At 38.8% G+C, this 19,347-nt stretch overlaps 1 protein-coding gene across 5 annotated transcripts in view; it reads right to left on the bottom strand.

Moving 5' to 3' along the window:
• The window catches only part of NIPAL2 (NIPA like domain containing 2), an 82,079-nt gene that overhangs the window by 39,519 nt on the left and 23,213 nt on the right, over nt 1-19,347 (bottom strand). For 4 of the 5 annotated variants that reach the window (XM_058698686.1, XM_058698685.1, XM_058698681.1 and 1 more), the window contains 3 exons: nt 17,804-17,872; nt 16,624-16,795; nt 8,735-8,841 (listed from right to left, as the gene is read on the bottom strand). In XM_058698686.1, the coding sequence (XP_058554669.1) occupies nt 8,735-8,841; nt 16,624-16,795; nt 17,804-17,872 (348 nt within the window). The remainder of the gene's footprint in view (nt 1-8,734; nt 8,842-16,623; nt 16,796-17,803; nt 17,873-19,347) is intronic. The other variant, XM_058698684.1, reaches the window with a different exon arrangement.

Here is a 19,347-nt window from a genome sequence, read left to right on the forward strand (position 1 = left end):
TACGGAGCCATTCCTCTATGAGTAGAGGCATGGGAAAACCCAAACTTGCAATACTACAAAATAATACACATCATAATTTGAATTTTAAATTTTTAACAGAAATTATTAGCAAGGCTTTTAAGTTTGTTTTTTAAAGTAAAACTATACAGAAGAAAATAGGGAAGAAAAGTCATCATAAAAATAACTCATCACCTAGAGAAAATTGTAGTTAGTATGTTGGCATGTTTATTTTACCTTAGCAGAGTTGAAACTATAATGCAATTTTTTTTTCAGTTTCCTTAGCTACCATATTACAAACAATTTGCAACATCATTAAAATTTTTTCATAGATAAAAATTTTAATAAGCCTGTATAATAATCCATTAAATCAATTAAATTTGAATATAACTATATCTGTTATTCTGGCAATTGATTTAAAACAAAATAAATCCATACCAGAAACCCTCATTCAAGATAAGCTGGGATTCTCATATGTTTTCTCCATCTTTTTCTCAACCTCGCTCTCTCTTATTCAAGTTGAGCTATTATTCAAGTCCTTGCAAAATTCTCCTGGGCAGGTTATTTATCGGAATGGACATTTCACACAGAATAAACGGAGTGTGAAAAATGTCCACCAAGCATGAACTTAATTGGGTGATGTGACTTTAAAACATTAAAGCAATGTTTCCTGTACAGATACATAGCCCATTAGGTTAAGAATTGAGTTCAGGACAGGGGGAAAATGTATGAAAATTTTCCATTTCATATTTGGACCAAAACAATTCAGGGAAACTAATTTAACATTTCAGAGAACTAGAAAAAGTATAAAAAACAAGACCCCATTCCCATCCCATCACTGACCTCCTGTGTAATTACATAAGGAATGTTTTCAAGTGGAGGGAGATCGATCAATAAAAAATAGGTGAATTATCACTACTAACGCGTACCAAATCCAAATGTATTCCATTATAACAATCCTTAAGATGACTATTTCACAGCAAAGGAGTCTAGTAAGAAGGCAGACATTGCTTACATGGAATGAGGAAACCTTAGAGCTGATAAGAGATACAAAGACAATGTACTTCAGGTTCTAAACTTTATATCTGGGAGACATGTCCAGAGGAGTTGTTTGTTCATTCATTGATCCATTCACTTAACAAACATTTATATTACAGGGCACCTGGGTGGCTCAGTCAGTTAAGCATCTGACTTCGGCCCAGGTCATGGTCTCATGGTTTGTGAGTTCGAGCCCCACGTGGGGCTCTGTGCTGACAACTCAGAGCCTGGAGCCTGCTTGGGATTCTGTGTCTCCTTCTCTCTTCACCCCCCCCCCCCACCAAAAATAAATAATCACTAACAAACATTTATATTACAGCAGAATCAGAACCAAAGCCCACATTTCCTTATCCCCAGTCCAGAGCTCTTTCTTGTACACTACACTCCATCGCCTCCCTTGAAGGTAGAAAGGCATCATTTTCCTTCTTTTCTTGTTGCTCAACCAGTTTCAAAAATAATTTCATTTAAAAAAATTTTTTTTTTCAACGTTTATTTATTTTTGGGACAGAGAGAGACAGAGCATGAACGGGGGAGGGACAGAGAGAGAGGGAGACACAGAATCGGAAACAGGCTCCAGGCTCCGAGCCATCAGCCCAGAGCCCGATGCGGGGCTCGAACTCACGGACCGCGAGATCGTGACCTGGCTGAAGTCGGACGCTTAACCGACTGCGCCACCCAGGCGCCCCAATAATTTCATTTTTAGAACCCATGGGGGCCACCAGCGTGGCTCAGTCAGTTAAGCATCCAACTTTGGCTCAGGTCATGATGTTGTGGTTCGCGGGTTCAAGCCCCACATCGAGCTCTGTGCTGACAGCTCAGGGCCTGGAGCCTGCTTCAGATTCTGCGTCTCCCTTTCTCTCTGACCCTCCCCCTCTCGCTCTCTGTCTCTCTCTCTCAAAAATACATAAACATTAAAAAAAAAAAAGAACAGATAGGGGAAAAGTGTTAGGTAGGTGACAATTTCATTGCTAAAAGAAAAATGGGACATGATTGGTAACAATAAACTTGACATATATGCATCGAATTATATCAATCGGCTACAAAATATTTATCAGAGTTTTAAGAACATTAATATGCTTTTACTTTCTGAAAGGACTTATATCTAATGCATTTCCATACTCATTTTTTTCTGTTTTAAGAGAATATGAGGTTTTCTACCAAACTGTTAGATAAGAAAATAAGATTTTTTAGTTTTATTTATCTAGCAAACGAAGCAATAAAAAAGAACATTCTGTTAAGGAACATTTACTTGTAATTCATTTATCTTTCAAAATATGGTTAAAATGAGAGCTGTGCTGAGCAAAAAGACAGTATCTGAGCAACAGCTAATAACATAACTTCTAAGTAGAACAGTAAATTTTTAAAATGAGAAAAAATAAACTGAAGTGCCTCCTATATAGTTGCAATCAGAGATTTGTCAAACTCAACCCTGTCTAGTTGTTGCTATAACCACCACCACTGCCTGATGAACATCTAGGAAGAGGAAAGAACCACTATGCTTTTGCTCCTGTAGTGAAACTTAATATTCAAAAATAGAGCATTTCAAGATGAACAATTTTTTTGGTTTTTGATTTTGTTTTTTTTAATTTGAGAGAGAGGGCATGTAAGAGGGGGAGGGACAGAGGGAGAAGGAGAGAGAATCTTAAGCAGGCCCCACGCTCAACGCAGAGACTGAGGTGGGGCTCAATCCCCCTGAATCAAGAGTCAGACGCTCAACTGACTGAGCCACCCAGGCACCCCAAGATCAATAGTTTAAAAAGCATTAAAACAGGACACAGTTGTAAACTAAACAGATTTGGACTAGGTATGATCAACCTATAGTTACTACTGAGCATTTACGTCAGCACTCACATTTTATGTGCATTTTTGACTTGAGGCATATTTGGGCAAGAGGCTCAAGAACGCTTTTCCATTCTAGCCTTCATACGGACACAGATGGATACAGAGTGCTCACAGACATGGGTCTACACAGAGAGTACTTGTGGACGCTGGATTAAATTCATTACACAGTGTCATATGGTGACCCCAGAGGCAGACACTGAACCACAATGACCACAATGCATTAAAAAAGAAAAGGTGAAAGGTAGCATATGAAAGATAATGTACCAAAATGTAATCAGTGGTTATGTAGAAGTTGGGTGGCGGGGGGAAGATAGCAGGAATATTTTCTGTTAGGAGAAAAAAAAACAAAAAAAGCTTCTACAGTGTTCCTATGGAGCCATTTATTAATGTCTTCATTTAGCCCTAAAGTTGTAATGCTTCATTATCAGGAAGACTCTCAACAACAATTATTATGGGTGAGTCAACTATTCTGTTTTTGGCCATTAAATGACACTCAGATTAGTAATCAGAACAGAGTATCCTGTCCAGTCAAGGTTGATATAAAGAAACGTACATGTGGGAATTCTGATTTGGATTTCCAGAAGAAATTAGATAAAGGCCAACCAAGATTCTGGTGGCTTCAGCTAAACCAAGTCTAGATGTGGGCGAGGGTGTCAGGTCCAGGGGTCGGCTGTGGCCTGGTGTTGGGATTCCTAACACTCCCTGAAATGAATCCCACATTTGTCCCTGATTTGCCTCCTTTGACATCATTCAGATTTGGTCCAAGGACTGGCTGTTATAAGAGTTGATGCTCGGGGCGCCTGGGTGGCGCAGTCGGTTAAGCGTCCGACTTCAGCCAGGTCACGATCTCACGGTCCGTGAGTTCGAGCCCCGCGTCAGGCTCTGGGCTGATGGCTCGGAGCCTGGAGCCTGTTTCCGATTCTGTGTCTCCCTCTCTCTCTGCCCCTCCCCCGTTCATGCTCTGTCTCTCTCTGTCCCAAAAATAAATTAAAAACGTTGAAAAAAAAATTAAAAAAAAAAAAAAAAATAGTTGATGCTCTAAAATCCATAGCAGGCCTCAAGCGAAAGGAAAAAAAAAACAAAACAAACAACTATAAATTAATCTGGTGCGTGAGAATTCAGAAAGATTGTACAAACTTGATTTGGATTTTCTTCTGTAATAGCTACTAATGGGGATCAGTAAAACAGAAGTTAAGCATCAAACTTCTAGATGTTAACAATCAAACTCAAGGGTAGATTTTTACAGGTGAGTTTAGATCTTTGTGTCTGTAGAATAGATAACTGAGGATTCCCTTTTTACATTAAGATATATGTGCACTTTACTAAACTCTCTTTACCCCCCAAATAATGATTTTTTACTAAAGGTTTAATGGCGCAGAAGAGTTCAATAACTATTTAATGCATTATACTATGGCCATTGAAAAATATCTTGCTCACATTTATTTACTACTTTTCATTTTTTACCCTTTATGACAACTTAATTTTTTATTTTATTAAAATGATTTCTTAATGTTTATTTATTTTTGAGAGAGGTAAAGACAGAGCATAAGTGGGGGAGGGGAAGAGAGAGAGGGAGACAGAATCTGAAGCAGGCTCCAGGCTCTGAGCTGTCAGCGCAGAGCCCGATGCAGGGCTCGAACTCACGGACGGTCAGATCATGACCTGAGCCTAGGTCAGACACTTAACTGACTGAGCCACCCAGGTGACCTGACAACTTAATATTTTAAATCCTTTTTAAAATTTGGGGCATAATTGACATACAACATTATATTAGTTTCAGTTATGCAACATAATGATTTTATATTTGTATTTCTGTTTTATTTTTTAAGATTCTGTCACTTAATACTTTACCGAAGTATAATTATATGCAATGTTATATTAGTTTCAGGTATACAACATTCAACAATTCTATCCATTTCTCAGTTCTCATCAAGATTAGTGCGCTCTTTTTAAACTTAATTTTTTATTTTAGTATAGTTGACACACAATCTTATATTAATTTTAGGTGTACAATTTAGTGATTTGACAGGTTTGTACATTATGCTGTGTTCACCACAAGTGTAGCTACCATCTGCCCCGTTACATCACTATTACAATACCATTGACTGTATTCCTTATGCTGTTGCCTTTTATTCTCATGACTTACTCATTTCATAACTGGAAGCCCGTATCTTCCTCTCTCCTCCACCCATGTTGCCCAAACCCCCATCCCTTCTCCTCTGGCAAACCATCAGTTTGTTCTCTATAATTATAGGTCTGATTTTGCTTTTAGCTTGTTTATTCAATTTTTTTAAGATCATTTTTTTAAAGATTCTACTTATAGGGATTGCCTTAAGAATTCTGAGTATTCCCTAAGAATACTGAGCATCTCTTCATATATCTGTTGGCCATTTATGTCTTCTTTGGAAAAATATCTATTCAGGTCCTCTGCCCATGTTTTAATTGTATTTTTTTTTTTGGTTGAGTTGAATAAGATCTCTATGTATTTTGGATATTAACCCCTTATTGGATATATTATTTGAAAATATCTTCTCCCACTCAGCACTATGCTGTCTTGTTTTGTTGATGGTTTCTTTCACTGTACAAAAGTTTTTTATTTTGATGTAGTCCCAACGGTTTATTTTTACTTTTGTTTCCCTTGCCTTAGGAGACATAACCAGAAAGATTTTTCTGTAGCTCATGTGAGAGAAATTACTGCCTATGTTTTCTTCTAGGAGTTTTATGGTTTTAGGTTTCACGCTTAGGTCTTTAATCCATTTTGAGTTTATTTTTGTGTATGGGGTAAGAAAGGGATCCAGTTTCATTCTTTTGCATGTTGGCTGCCCAGTTTTCCCAGCACCATTTGTTGAAGAGACTGTCTTTTTCCCCTTGTATATTCTTGCGTCCTTTGTCATGGATTAATTGACCATATAAGTGTGGGTTTATTTCTGGACCCTCTATTCTGTTCCATTGATTTCTGTGTCTATTTTTTGCCAGTGCTGTACTGTTCCGATTACTACAGCTTTGTAACATGTCTTGAAATCTGGCATTGTGACACCTCCAGCTTTGTTCTTCTTTCTCAAGACTGCTTTGGTTATTCGATTCTTTTGTGGTTCCATACGAATTTTAGGGTTATTTGTTATAGTTCTGTGAAAAACATTGTTGGTATTTTGATAGGGATTGCATTAAATCTGCCGATGTTTGTATATATTGCAAAATGGTCACCATATTAAGTCTAGTTAACATTGCTCACCATATATAATTACAGAATGTTTTTTCTTATAATGAGAACTTTTAAAATTTACTTTTAGCAACTTTTAAATATGCAACACAGTACTATTAGCTATGGTTGCCATGCAGTGTATGACATCCCATGACTTACTTATTTTATAACTGGAAGTTTGTACCTTCTGACTCTCTTCAGTCATTTCACCCACCTCCCATTTCCTGCCTCTGACAACCACCAATCTGTTCTCTGTATCTATAAGCTTGATTTTTTTGTTTGTTTTTCAGATTTCACATATAGGTGAGATAATATGGTATTAGTCTTTCTTTGAGTTACTTCACTTAGTGGAATGCCCTCAAGGTCCATCCATGTCATAAGTGATAAGATTTCATTCTTTTTTGTGGCTGAATAATATTCCATCATGAATATACACCATTTTTTTAAAAATTAATCCATTGATAGATACTTAGGTTGTCTCCATATCTTGGCTATTGTAAATAATGCTGCAATGAACACAGGGATGCATATTATCTTTTCAAGTCACTGTTTTGTTTCTTTGGATAAATACCCAGAAGTGGAATTTCTGGATCACATGGTAATTTTATTTTTAATTTTTTGAGGAACTTCCATATTGTTTTCCATAGTGGCTGCACCAATTTACATTCCTAACAGTGCAATTTACATTACTAACAGTGCACAAGGGTTCCCTTTTCTCCACATCCTCGCCAACACCTGTTACTTCTTATCTTTTGATAATAACCATTCAAACAGGTATAAGGTGATATCTCATTGTGGTTTTGATTTGCAATTCCCTATTGATTAATGATGTTGGACATCTTTAATGTACTTGTTGGTGATCTGTATGTCTTCTTAAAAAAAAAAGTCTATGCAGACCCTGTGCCTATTTTAAAATTGGATCATTTGTCGTTTTTGCTATTACGTGAGTTCTTTATATATTTTGGATGTTAACTCCTCATTTGATATATGATTTACAAATATTTTCTCCCATTTAGTAGTTTGTCTTTTCATTTTGTTGATAGTTTCTTTTGCTGTGCAGAGCTTTTTAATTTGGTGTAGTCCCGCTAGTTTATTTTTGCTTTTGTTGTCTTTGCTCTTGGTGTCAAATCCAAAAACATCATTGCCAAGAATAGTGTCAAGGGGCTTACTGCCTATGTTTTCTTCTAGGAGTTTCATGGTTTCAGGTCTTACATTCAGGTCTTTAATCCATTTTGAGTCAATTTCTGTGTATGATGTAAGAGACTGGTCGAATTTCATTCTTTTGCATGTGACTATGCAGTTTCCCAACACCATTTATTGAAGAGACTGATCTTTCTCATTGCATATTCTTGGTTCCTTTGTAGAAAATTAATTAAACACATAGGCATAGATGTATTTCTGGGCTTTCTGTTTTGGTCCATTGATCTGTGTCTGTTTTTATGCCAATACCAAAGAGTTTTGATTACTATAGTTTTGTAATATCATTTGAAGCCGGGGAGCGTAATGCCTCCAGCTTCATTCTTCTTTCTTAAGATTCCTTTGGCTATTTTGTGGCTCTATACAAATTTTATAGCTGTCTTTTCTAGTTCTGTGAAAAATGCTGTCGGAATTTTAATAGGGATTGCATTGAATCCATAGATTGCTTTGGGTTGTATGGGCATTTTAACAATATGAAGTCTCCCGATCCTTGAGCACAGACTATCTTTCCGTTTATTTGCATCATCTTCCATTTCTTTCATCAATGTCTTACAGCTTACAGGGTACAGGTTTTCCACCTCCTTGGTTAAATTTACTCCTAGGTATTTTATTCTTTTTCATGCCACCGTGACCACTTCTTAAAAGACACATTTAACCCAAAATTAAAACAATTACACTTTACTCATCTGTGATTATGGATATAATATTCATATCTGATTCAGTTATAAAAAACAAAACAAACAAACCTTTGGTCCATGGGTTACAAATTCAAATGCATACAGGGGCCAAGTAGGCAATCCTCTATAGAGGAAAAAAGTAATGAAGATGGTGGGCTGGGGCGATGAAGGGTGGTAGGGTGTGATGATGAGGTTGGGGGCTGGTGTGATGAGGGCGGGGAACTGTAGCTATGGGGAGCAGTAGGGCCGTGGTGACTTGGAATATACAAGATCAGTGAAAAGTGGCAGCCATAATTCAGCTCTAGCCACATGCAAGTCCAGGGTTACCAAATCTGATTCTTTAAGGCAAACCACTTTTTGTGTTTCATGGTCCAGTTTTTAAACTGGAAAATTAGTTTGTATTCTTTAAAAGCATTGCTTAAGCCAAACAAAACACAGCCATGATCTGATCTACAAGACACCAGTTTTTGAAATCTCACCTGGTCTGCAATGAAAACGTCATCAATTTTCACTTAGCGTACGTTCCATTCATTGGGTAGCCTCTGTGATCTGAAGGGAAACCAGGCTATATCTTTATAATATAGTCAAGTAGAAGGCAAAGTAGTAAAGGAAACCATTTCATAAAAAATAACCCATGACATGAAAAGAACATATTTATATAACAATGCTACAAACAGATCCTCACATGTAAATATCTGGCTTGTGGTTTCTGACCACTTACAACGGCAACTTTACTGTACTGCTAAAAAGCAAACCACGAAAGCACTTTCCTGGCACTCACCATCAAGCTTCAAACATGTGGACACATTGAGCGTGCTCCCAGGCTCAATCAACTCTAACTGTATGGAGGTACTGAGTGACCCAAAATTATCATTCCCTGTTGCAGAACTGTAGGGGTAAAGTAAGTCAGTTACCACATACTCTATGGAGTTAGGATTTGAAAATCTGAAAATGTGAGAGTTTGAAAAGTGTTTCTTTATAGAGAAAAAAAGTCCTACCACCCATACCGGCAGGAATGCAGGGGTCAAGTTGTTCATATTAATATAAAATTTGCTTGCGTCACTTATTGAAGATACTGGAGAAATTATTCATAGGTAATTTGTATAATTTCAAACAAGGAAATGTACCTGGATTAAGACTCTGAAAAAGTAAAAACTCTGTCGCTGAGAAGATTAACTCTGTATTATAAATTCAATAGCACATTACTTCGTCAGTAGCAACTTCTCTAGAAATACATCCTCAAAAAGTCAGGATGGGTGGCAAAGACCTTTCAAATAGAGTTTTTTAGGTTTTAGGAATGCTCTCAGCTAAGTGCATGAGCAGACATAAAATGAGAACTTCAGAGTTTAATTCTGCGCATTTTATTTAGGCTGGTCTGGGGACAAATCTGCTGGAGCAGACAACCCAAAGCCACTGAGAAAGGGATATTTTCTGCATATTTCCAACATGAAAATAAACGTCTGCGTGAAGTGCCCACAGGCAGCCCATGCGGTTTAGAGCTCTCGTGATTTCATCCAGGCTGGCACTAAGCACGGGCCTCCAAAGGACAGAGAATTTGCAGCATCTAGGTCTGTGGAATGCTACAGGTCACTTGCTTATTGGTCTGTTTATGCTTCCTTTCATTTGTTTCTAATAAAAATCTTGGAGACCAAAGTTTCTGCTTGAGATGACTTCTTTAGAGTTCCAAAAAGGCCTCACCAGAGCTTTCTGGCTACACTAGGACCATCGTCTAATGGGTTACAGACACACTTCAGCTTACAGCTCTATCACGGCACAACAGAAATACACGAAACAACATATATCCCACATCATGAATTTCCATTTGGGCCACAGCCAGCATGTTAGGGAAAACTGGAGATGGAAAAGACTTAAGAGTCACATGTCTCATTCTCTCCTCATTTCCTCAGGGCATTTGGCTCTCTAACTTTCATCCAAATTAGCCCATCACACAGTGACTACTTCTCTTAGGAAATTATTTGAGGGCCAAGGAAATCTCGCTGCTATCGATGTTATCATTCCACGTAAAATTCCAAGTGTTTGATCTCATACAATTCATCTCAAATTTCATCTACTCATTACTCACTTCTATACATCTGGGCATTAATGAAGTAAAATAGCAAGTTTGTGTGTCTCATAGATTACCTGACATAGTGGATGCTCATTCAATATTTGTTTCTTGCCTTTATTTCTAAATTACTGCCTGAATTCAACTTGGAAAGGCTGATACAGTCTGTGAACTCTCTTCAAATTACTTTAAATCAATATACTCTCAGAGGTACGGAACTGAGAAATGTCATTGGTGCTTCTATTATGCCCTATTTCTCCCACCCTCCCTGGCCCTACAACAACCTTCCTTCATATTCCACTCCCTTACCACCCCTACACAAATTAATTTTTTGTTGTTGTTTTGGGTTGTTTGTTTTTAAAAAGATTTTTTAAATGGATATTATTTTTGAGAGAGACAAAGAGACAGAGTATGAGTGGGCAAGGGGCAGAGAAAGAGGGAGACACAGAATCCGAAGCAGGCTCCAGGCTCTGAGCTGTCAGCACAGAGCCCGATGTGGGGTTTGAACTCATGAACCGTGAGATCATGACCCAAGCTGAAGTCAGGCGCTCAACCAACTGAGCCACCCAGGTGCCCCCACAAATTAATTTTATACCGAGTAAGGTCTACCATGAATCTCCTTAATTCCATGTGACTTCAACTCTTTCGGTTGTTGATGGCGTCATGATTTTTAACCATCTCTCAATGCTTCAGCACAGCATAGATCAGTCATGAGGATGAACAAAAAAAGGAAAATGTGAAATGAAAGCCTGTACTTTGTAGATGCACAAATAATCTAACTTAACCCCCAAAGGACAGGCTTAAAACCTTTTAAGTATTTACAAAAGTGAATATCCATGAGTTCCTTGCAATGGAATGTTTAACCATTATGCTTTTAAGCAAATGTTTTTCTCTTCCAACACCCAAGAACAGAACATCCTGTCCTCATTTTATCAAACTTCAAATTCAAACCAGCTCTACAAAGCTGTATTGTGTGATTTCCCTGTACCATGCTTTCCTGGAGGAAGCAGACGGAAAGCAAGCAGACACACGCGGTCACATCTCCTAGGTCTCAGTTAAATGGTAAGGACAGGTATTAAACAGGTCATTGTGAGCATGATGAAAGCTGCTGGAGGGGAAATGCAGGACCAGGGCTGGTGTGTGTGGTTGAGCAGGTTGTACAGTGCACAGAGACACAAAATCTGAGAAAGCACCACCCACATCTCACATCTTGCTGAGTTGTGTATCTCTCAGGACAATTCTATGACAGATGGTGCCTAAGCATGCTGTACCAGTGAAATCACTGTATCACAGTAATTTGCAGACAAACAGAAATAACGTATCACGAGAAAGGCTGCCTTTTTCTAATTCACAAAAAGACACCATGTAGACAAGAAGAGGGCCCTGTAGGGTGCTAAGGGAACAGAGAGAATAAGCCTGTTTAATTTAGTCTAGAAGCCAAGAAAGACCTTCTGGGGAGGGAAGGATTAGTAGTAGTTTAAAATTGTACTACAAACTCCACAGAATATCCAACTTATTTCTTTTTACTAGATTTTTGGTATAACAGTTTCTCTAAAAACACATTCTCAAATTGCAGTTAGACCTTGAAAGAAATCTGCCCTTCGGCCTCTCTGAAGTTAATTAGCAAGTAAACAGAAGTGATAGGAAGCCAGAGCAAGAAGACAGAAAGTTACACACACATCTTAGGCTGCTATGCTTTTCCTAGGACAAATTTCTGTGTCTGTTTTTTTTTTTAATATTTTTTAACATTTATTCATTTTTAAGAGACAGAGACAGAATGTGAGTGGGGGGGGGGGGGGAAGCAGAGAGAGAGGGAGACACAGAATCCAAAACAGGCTCAAGGTTCTGAGCTGTCTGCACAGAGCCTGATGGGCGGCTCGAACCCACAAAGCGTGAAATCATGACCTGAGCTGAAGCTGGACGCTTAACCGACTGAGCCACCCAGGTGCCCCTGTTTTTGTTTTTGTGTGTGTGTTTTTTTAAATGTATTTTGTCTTGGTAGGTTATTTGGAAATTCTGGTATTTTCCAACACATTTCAGTAGGAAACATGTGGAACAATCAAGGGGTAATTGCTGCTCAATGGCTGAACAAATGAGCTGTGAGGATCTTACTTCTCTGCTCCCTGAAAATGAGCCATTACATGGATGAGAACAATGGAAAGCATTTCTTAAACTGGTTCCTCCATTTTAGAGAATTTAATCATCAGCCATCTTCTGGGGGCATGGGAAGGGATGCCCTTATGAAGAATGAGCTTTGTTTCTAAGTAATACTAATAATTATAAATCACAGTGACAGTAGCTAGTGTTGTCTACATGTCAAACTCTGCAGTACGTATCCAACACTGTTCTCAGCCATTTGCGTTTACTCTGCTTTTCCCCAGGACAACTTCTGAGGTAAGAACTCTTCTTTATTTTTTATTTTTAAGGAATCTCGACACACAGCATGGGGCCTGAACCTACAACCCTGAGATCGAGGGTCGCACGCTCCTCCCCCGACTGAGCGAGCCAGGCGCCCCCTGAGGTAAGAACTCTTTGTATCTCCACTTTACAGGTTAGCGATCTGAGGCATGAACCTGTTTACATAACTTGTATGAGGCCACAGAGCTTTCCAGCGGCAGAGCTGGGATTTGAACCCTGGCAGTGTGGCCCCAGAGCTCATGTTCTGGACCATTCAACTGCCCTGTCTGGTTGGGACAAATATCCAGCCTAGGCTAGAGACAAAATTGAGAAATAACCACTAAGCTTTCTTAACTAATGGAAACACAAACACAAGTCAACATCTAGAACTAACCATACTGCCAGTGTAACTAGCGTTATCAGTCAGAATGAGCGTTTGGATGTATTCTCCAGTGAGAAAGACCTTCAGGGAGAAAGCGTAAGGTGACGCAAGAATACTAGGGCTCTGACATTCTCAGAAAGCTGGACCCAGGCCTGGGCATTCAGATCTGCCAGGATTATTTCCCATTATCCAATCCTTAAGACTCAGACAGGCTAGATCACTCGCTCGTGCCGGGCAGTGGAGATTAGAGAATTATTAATGTGAGCACTGCCTTAAGAATTCCCTAAAGGGTTTTCTGCAGAATTGATGTCCTTTTTCTTTTCTTCTCTTTTTTTTTGGGGGGGGGGCAGACAGAAGGAGGGAGGGAGAGAATCCCAAGCAGGGATTTTTTTTTTTTTTTTTTTTTTCCCGCTGAGTGTGGAACGGAGCTGGTGCTGAGTGAGCCTGACGCAGGGCTCGTCCCACGGCCCTGGGATCATGACCTGAGCCAAAACCAAGAGTCAGATGCTCAACTGACTGAGTCTCCCAGCGCCCCAGAACTGCTGTCCTTTGAGGATGCTTCATATAAAAACGTTTTGTGGTCGGTAGGTTCCAAAAACCTGGCTGACTGCACCTGCCTCTGAAAGACTGACAGTGTGCCCAGAAACCCGACACTAATGAAACCTGGCTTACATTTAAAACCCAATATCACAGGGGCGCCTGGGTGGCTCAGTCGGTTGAGCTTCCGACTTCGGCTCAGGTCACGATCTCACTGTCTGTGAGTTCGAGCCCCGCATCGGGCTCTGTGCTGACAGCTCAGAGCCCGGAGCCTGCTTCGGATTCTGTGTCTCCCTCTCTCTCTAACCCTCCCCCGCCCATGCTCTGTCTCTCTCTGTCTCAAAAACAAAATAAAAAACATTAAAAAAAAAAAAAAAAAAAAACCAATGTCACAGAACTCTGTTTGATTATGGAGCTCTTTGCCTCCTTTGGAACCACCAGTAAAACCAGGGCCTGAGGAGTGCGGCTGCAAGGTGAGCCTGTCAGCAAGGAGCGGCAGAACACATGGAGAAGGGGAAAGCAAGGAGAAAGGAAGATGCTCTGAGGCAGGACTGTGAGAAGAGCACAAACCGATATAGCCATACTGCTTACCATGGTGTTTCTTACATACTAGCCCTAAAAACAATTTGTTCAGTTAAACTTACAAAGGGAAAAGGAATTTTGATTATGTAATGCAAAACAGCAGGTCTGACATATTAGGGGGCCTGCCATGCTGTGGGTAGCGAGATTAGAACACATGATTACCCACACGGTATCTCCCCTCACTTCCGGAAAGGAAAAAAGGAGCATGGTGTGTTGGTGTCAACCAGATCACCTCGGCAGAGGGAGGAAGATGGCAGAAAGTACCTACCCTTCGGTTGGACTTCAGAGCTCAAGCGTTTTTTTTTTTTAAAGTTTTGGATTTTAATTTTCTTTCGTTCTTTTTTTTTTTTTAATTTTAAAAGTAACAAAAGATAGAAGACAGACCAGACAAGAATATGCAATCTCCCATCCCATGCAACACTGTGATGTATACTATCTATCTTTTTTTTTTTTTTTTAACTCAGAAGGAAATTTTGATTTCTTTCATGAATTTCTCAAGACATAACAGTGGGGGGAAAGTTCCAGCACAGAAAAGTGTGGACGCTTTTCTGCCTCATCTGTAGACAGAGCCATATGATATGGCTATTTTAAAAATACTCTCCTTTTTGTTTCAGGTCCTTTAGAGTTTCTAGAATCTTTATAAGGAACCTCAGGGTGGTAGGGGTTTGTGCTGGGGACTATTCTCAATCACCAGTGGTCCACAACCCACCCACGACACTTCACAACCTAAATGCAGCTCAGGAGTGCTGTGGGAATATTTACTCGTGAGCATATACTAGTTTGCAAAGATTGTAAAGTAGGAAATGGCTTGTATTTGAGGCTGTAAGTTTACTTCTTTGAACCATTTTATGGGCAGACAGGGAGGCTGTTAAACAGATTGTAACGTTGAAATATCAACTGGGGCTAAAAGCACACAAAGAATGTAGCATTAAGAAAGGTCCACCTGTTAAACCAGTGAGCTCAGAGTGTGAACATGAGTGGACTGGCCCCACATGGGGCTTGGGGAGGACAGGGCACTGTCTAAGGTGAGTGGGAAAACTTAAGCTTCCTATTACTAATGAGAGCTTTGAGCAAGTCAGGCCAAGAGGAGCAGCCTCGCAAGCAGCTCAGCTGAAGGGCTGTGAAGGGTATCAAGGTGACCTTAATCTCTGGCGACTTCCAAATTCTCACTTTAGGTCCCACAGAGCTTGGCTATATTTCATTTCTTTGAAATCTCTGACCATTACAACAAGTCCAGCCACACTCCCCTTCCTTTGAGCTAGTTGGACCAGCTCTCTTTTTCTTGTTCCCAGAGGAAAGGATTCCCAGTGCTGAGTGACTCGAGATAACTGCAGAATTTCAACTAAGTGTACCAACCCTCCTCCAGGTGTCTGTTTATATTCCTGGACACTGTTTTATCTACTTCCTGGAAATGAAACATAAAGCAAAACAAGAAGCAGAAATAAAAACCAGCTCTAAATATACAGTCATTATGAAGAAAAACACAACATTTTCAGAATAACTGGGGCCTGTAGAAGTCCCAAGGTGACAATATAACGAGATCTTTTATCTATTATTTGTCAGATCTTGAGAAGAAAAAAAGAAATCCACAATGTCCACATACATAGTATGTGTAGCAAAAAGAAGATATGCTAAAATTGCTCATTTTATTGGGATGTTAAAAATGGTAAATGATTATATAAATTGTGTGCCTATTCAGAGAAGTAACAGTATGGTAATTTTAACTGAACAATTTCTAGAAAGCTACAAAAGTGTTCTTTGCTAAATATTCTACCCTAGTACACCACGGAAGTATTTTGAGTAAGATATTTTGAATGATTAAGAAGGAGAAACTACTTTCAACATAAAATAAAATTCTCTTTGAATACACATTATTTTGGTTTAAACTCTGCTTTCTTTAAGAATATCATATTCTTAGGAGAAATATTAAAATCGGGACACGTGAGCACATCTTATGATCTAGTTGTTACCAGACAATAATCATCAACTTGCTTCTATTTCAGTGAAGATTTCAAATTCACAGACATTTTGAAACATGCTGTTTCCATAGCAGCAAATAAAGAGTAAAATTAAAAGGATTTTTATTGATTTTAACAAGTCTTGGAAAATTTATTCATCTTTTTAGCAGTGATTTTGCTCTTTTTTTTTAGTCTTTAGCAACATCTCATATCTCTTTTCTATATATATTTAGTACATCATATAAATTTTGAAAAATAGGTTAATTGTGACATTACCGTAAATGTACACATTCTTATAGTAATGGAGAATAACCAATATTTGATCCTTAGTGTAAAAGAGATACTGAACTATGCAGTCAAAATGAGGCATCAAATGCTCTAACTACAAGCAACATCAGCTTAACATCTGAATAAAATACAACACTGTACAAATATTTTTAGATAATTCATTAACGATTTAAAAAGCATGGTATAACATTTGCTGTTACTATTAATTTATTAAGACGCACACACCGGAAATAAGGCTTTCAAATATCAATACTACAGCTACAAAATGCAAGTTTCTTTCTGTAAATATGGCCCCATGATGGCAGATAAGTGAAACCAGCAGTATAATCGTTCCAAGTTAACCTGCTAAGAAAATAGGACTTCATTCCTTTGTTCGCGTGTTGTTTAAGTTGTATGTTTTTCTGCCAATTATTCTGATGTCTAAAACTTTCTATTTGTCAAAACACAGAGAAATGGCTCACCTGTAACAGACACACAGCCTAACGGAGCGATGAGAGTAATGGGGGCAAATCCATAGGCTGCAAAGTTGCCCATCTCCCCAACGGCCATGAGCACGGCCCCAGCCCACCACAACATACTCTTGAAGTATGGCCTTGGGTGTTCCTGGTGTGCCAACTGGACATGAGAATATTTCTGGAAGGAAATCAGGATGCAAATAAGAAGATATCTCTACCACAAATTAAAACTTGCCCTGAAAAGTTTTGGTCCTATGCATTTGCATCATGGCTTTTATTTGCAGGTTATTACAGAACAATTGCTATGGCTTTCTGCTTGTTCCAAACATATTAACTGCAGAAGTGACTCCCATTGATGGAGAATTTTGTGGAGGAAAGGGCCTTCTCACATAGGAATGTTGCTTAATTCTGATAACTGTAAAGTTAGTACCAGTCTTCCTCTCCAAAGATGAGGAGTATGTTAAGGAGTTAAGTGTCTTAACACTACTTTCAGAATGTCAAAAAAGTTCAGATGCCAAAATAAACTTTCGGGAAATAAAAATAATAAGTTACTAAAGGAAAATCCTTTGAAAATGGATTCAAACGTATGAGTCAAAGTAGCTACCACAATAAACATAGCAAGGCAGAATGCTTTGATAGTTGGGGGTTGGGGTGATAGATGCTTATTTACATCTGGTTTGAGTATTTTTTGTATTTGAAACATATATATTCATGGCCATTACATAAAGCCCAATTTCCTTATTGATTTTATGACAACTGAACTTACTTTCTTATAAGAAGTATATACAATTCTAGATTATGTTTGAAAACTTAAAAAAATAATAAAAGTACTAGAAGAAAACACAGAACATTAAAAATAAATCTTGGTTTACGCCAAGATTATGAACAACTTTGGTACAAATTTGTGGTACAAATTTACAAACTACTGAGGCACCTTGCCTAGGATATGCAATACTATTAAGATGCCCACAAAAACATTTAATTTCTTTTAAAATTAGAAGAAGAAAAAAGTGAACGCAATCCAGCCTAAGATATATTTGTCTTTATGTCAGTGAGGTCATAAAATATAATTGTTTAGATTTTTTGTGGAGGAAGGATCCCAGGAGGGCAAAAGTGCCTGAGACCCCTTCAAGCCATAATGTGTCCCTAGATCAAACTACACTTAGAAAAACAAGCTACTTCTTACCTGAATATTTAGGGAAATACTGATGACCAAGTTTCCTAAAATGGCCAGCAAAACTCCAAAAAGGTGAATCTGTAGAAGAAAATGTTTTCTTTTTTCAGTAACACTTGTAAGATATTTACTAAAAATCCCCTCCCCCCAAAAAAACCAATAAAATTTAAGTTGATACATTCATTCATTTGTTCATTCATTCAGCAAATATTTACATAGCACCCATTTGCCAGGATCATTGGATTATGAATAGTGGTTTTGTCAGGATTTGGTTTTTTTCACTTTAGTCAAATATTATTCTTTAGAACTAGCTCAATGCTTTACTGAATTCTCTAGATATTTGTTTAATTCACTAAAATAAAGAAAATAGCAGGTCTTTTTTCTAAGGTGCTTCTTATTTATCCTTTCTGTCAATTTTCCTCAGCAAACCCTCTGATTGCAGGGTTCATTGCCTCAAGGATGGACCGTAAAATTGTTTCCCATCTGGTCTCCCTCTCTCCTTTCTCTTAACATATTCTGGAGGACTGTAGTATGAAAGAAAGATCACTGGCCTTGGAGATAAAGGATGAATCTGAGATTCAGATCTATTTTCTTTTTTTTTTTTTAACATTTTTTTTTTATTAGAGAGAGAGAGCACAAGCAGGGGAGGGGGGCAGAGAGAGACAGAGAGAGAGAGAGAGAGAGAGAGAGAATCTCAAACAGGATCCATGCCCAGTACAGAGCCTGATATGGGGCTTGATCCCACAACCCTGAGATCATGACCTGAACTGAAATCAAGGGTCGACCATTCAACTGACTGAGCACCCAGGCGTCCCAGATCTGCTATTTTCTAACAGGTAACTTTGAGCAAATTATTTCAGCTCCCTGGCCTCAGTAAACAAGAAGATGTTGAATAAGATGTTTCCAAAATCCCTTTCCCTCTAAAGTTCTATGATCTCCATCGGGGGTAGATTACATTTTCCTACTACTCCATTAAATATGCTGTGGTACGGTCCAGATGAGGACGGCTTATGGGGAACTGGTAAAGTAGTTTTATATTCGATGTAGTTGACTGTAGAGAAACACTGTGGCTTTCTCTGATCTTGCTTTCTCAGACTCTACATGGTAAGTGCCTTTATTCCTTCTTCTTCTTTTTTTTAAATTTATTTATTTTTGGGGACAGAGAGACAGCGTGCAAGCAGGGGAGGGGCAGAGAGAGAGGGAGACACAGAATCTGAAGCAGGCTCCAGGCTTCAAGCTGTCAGCACAGAGCCCAATGTGGGGCTCGAACCCATGAAGTGCAGGATCATGACCTAGGCCGAAGTCAGATGCCTAACCGTCTGAGCCACCCAGGCACCCCTATTTCTTCTTTTAGATTGTCATGTGCATCACTAGGTTCTATGAAGAGATGGCAAACTGTCTGAGGGAAGAGAACCATGTCTTAGGCTTCTCTTGGATCTCCTACATCATCTACTTTATAAAATTAGGGGCTCTTGAAAAATACGTGCTGGAAAAAGTATATAATGGTTTAAAACAAGAACTAAAAAGAGATTAAAAAATAAGTGCTTGGGGAGCCT

This window comes from Neofelis nebulosa, chromosome 14 (assembly GCF_028018385.1).
Source record: "Neofelis nebulosa isolate mNeoNeb1 chromosome 14, mNeoNeb1.pri, whole genome shotgun sequence".
NCBI lineage: Eukaryota > Metazoa > Chordata > Mammalia > Carnivora > Felidae > Neofelis > Neofelis nebulosa.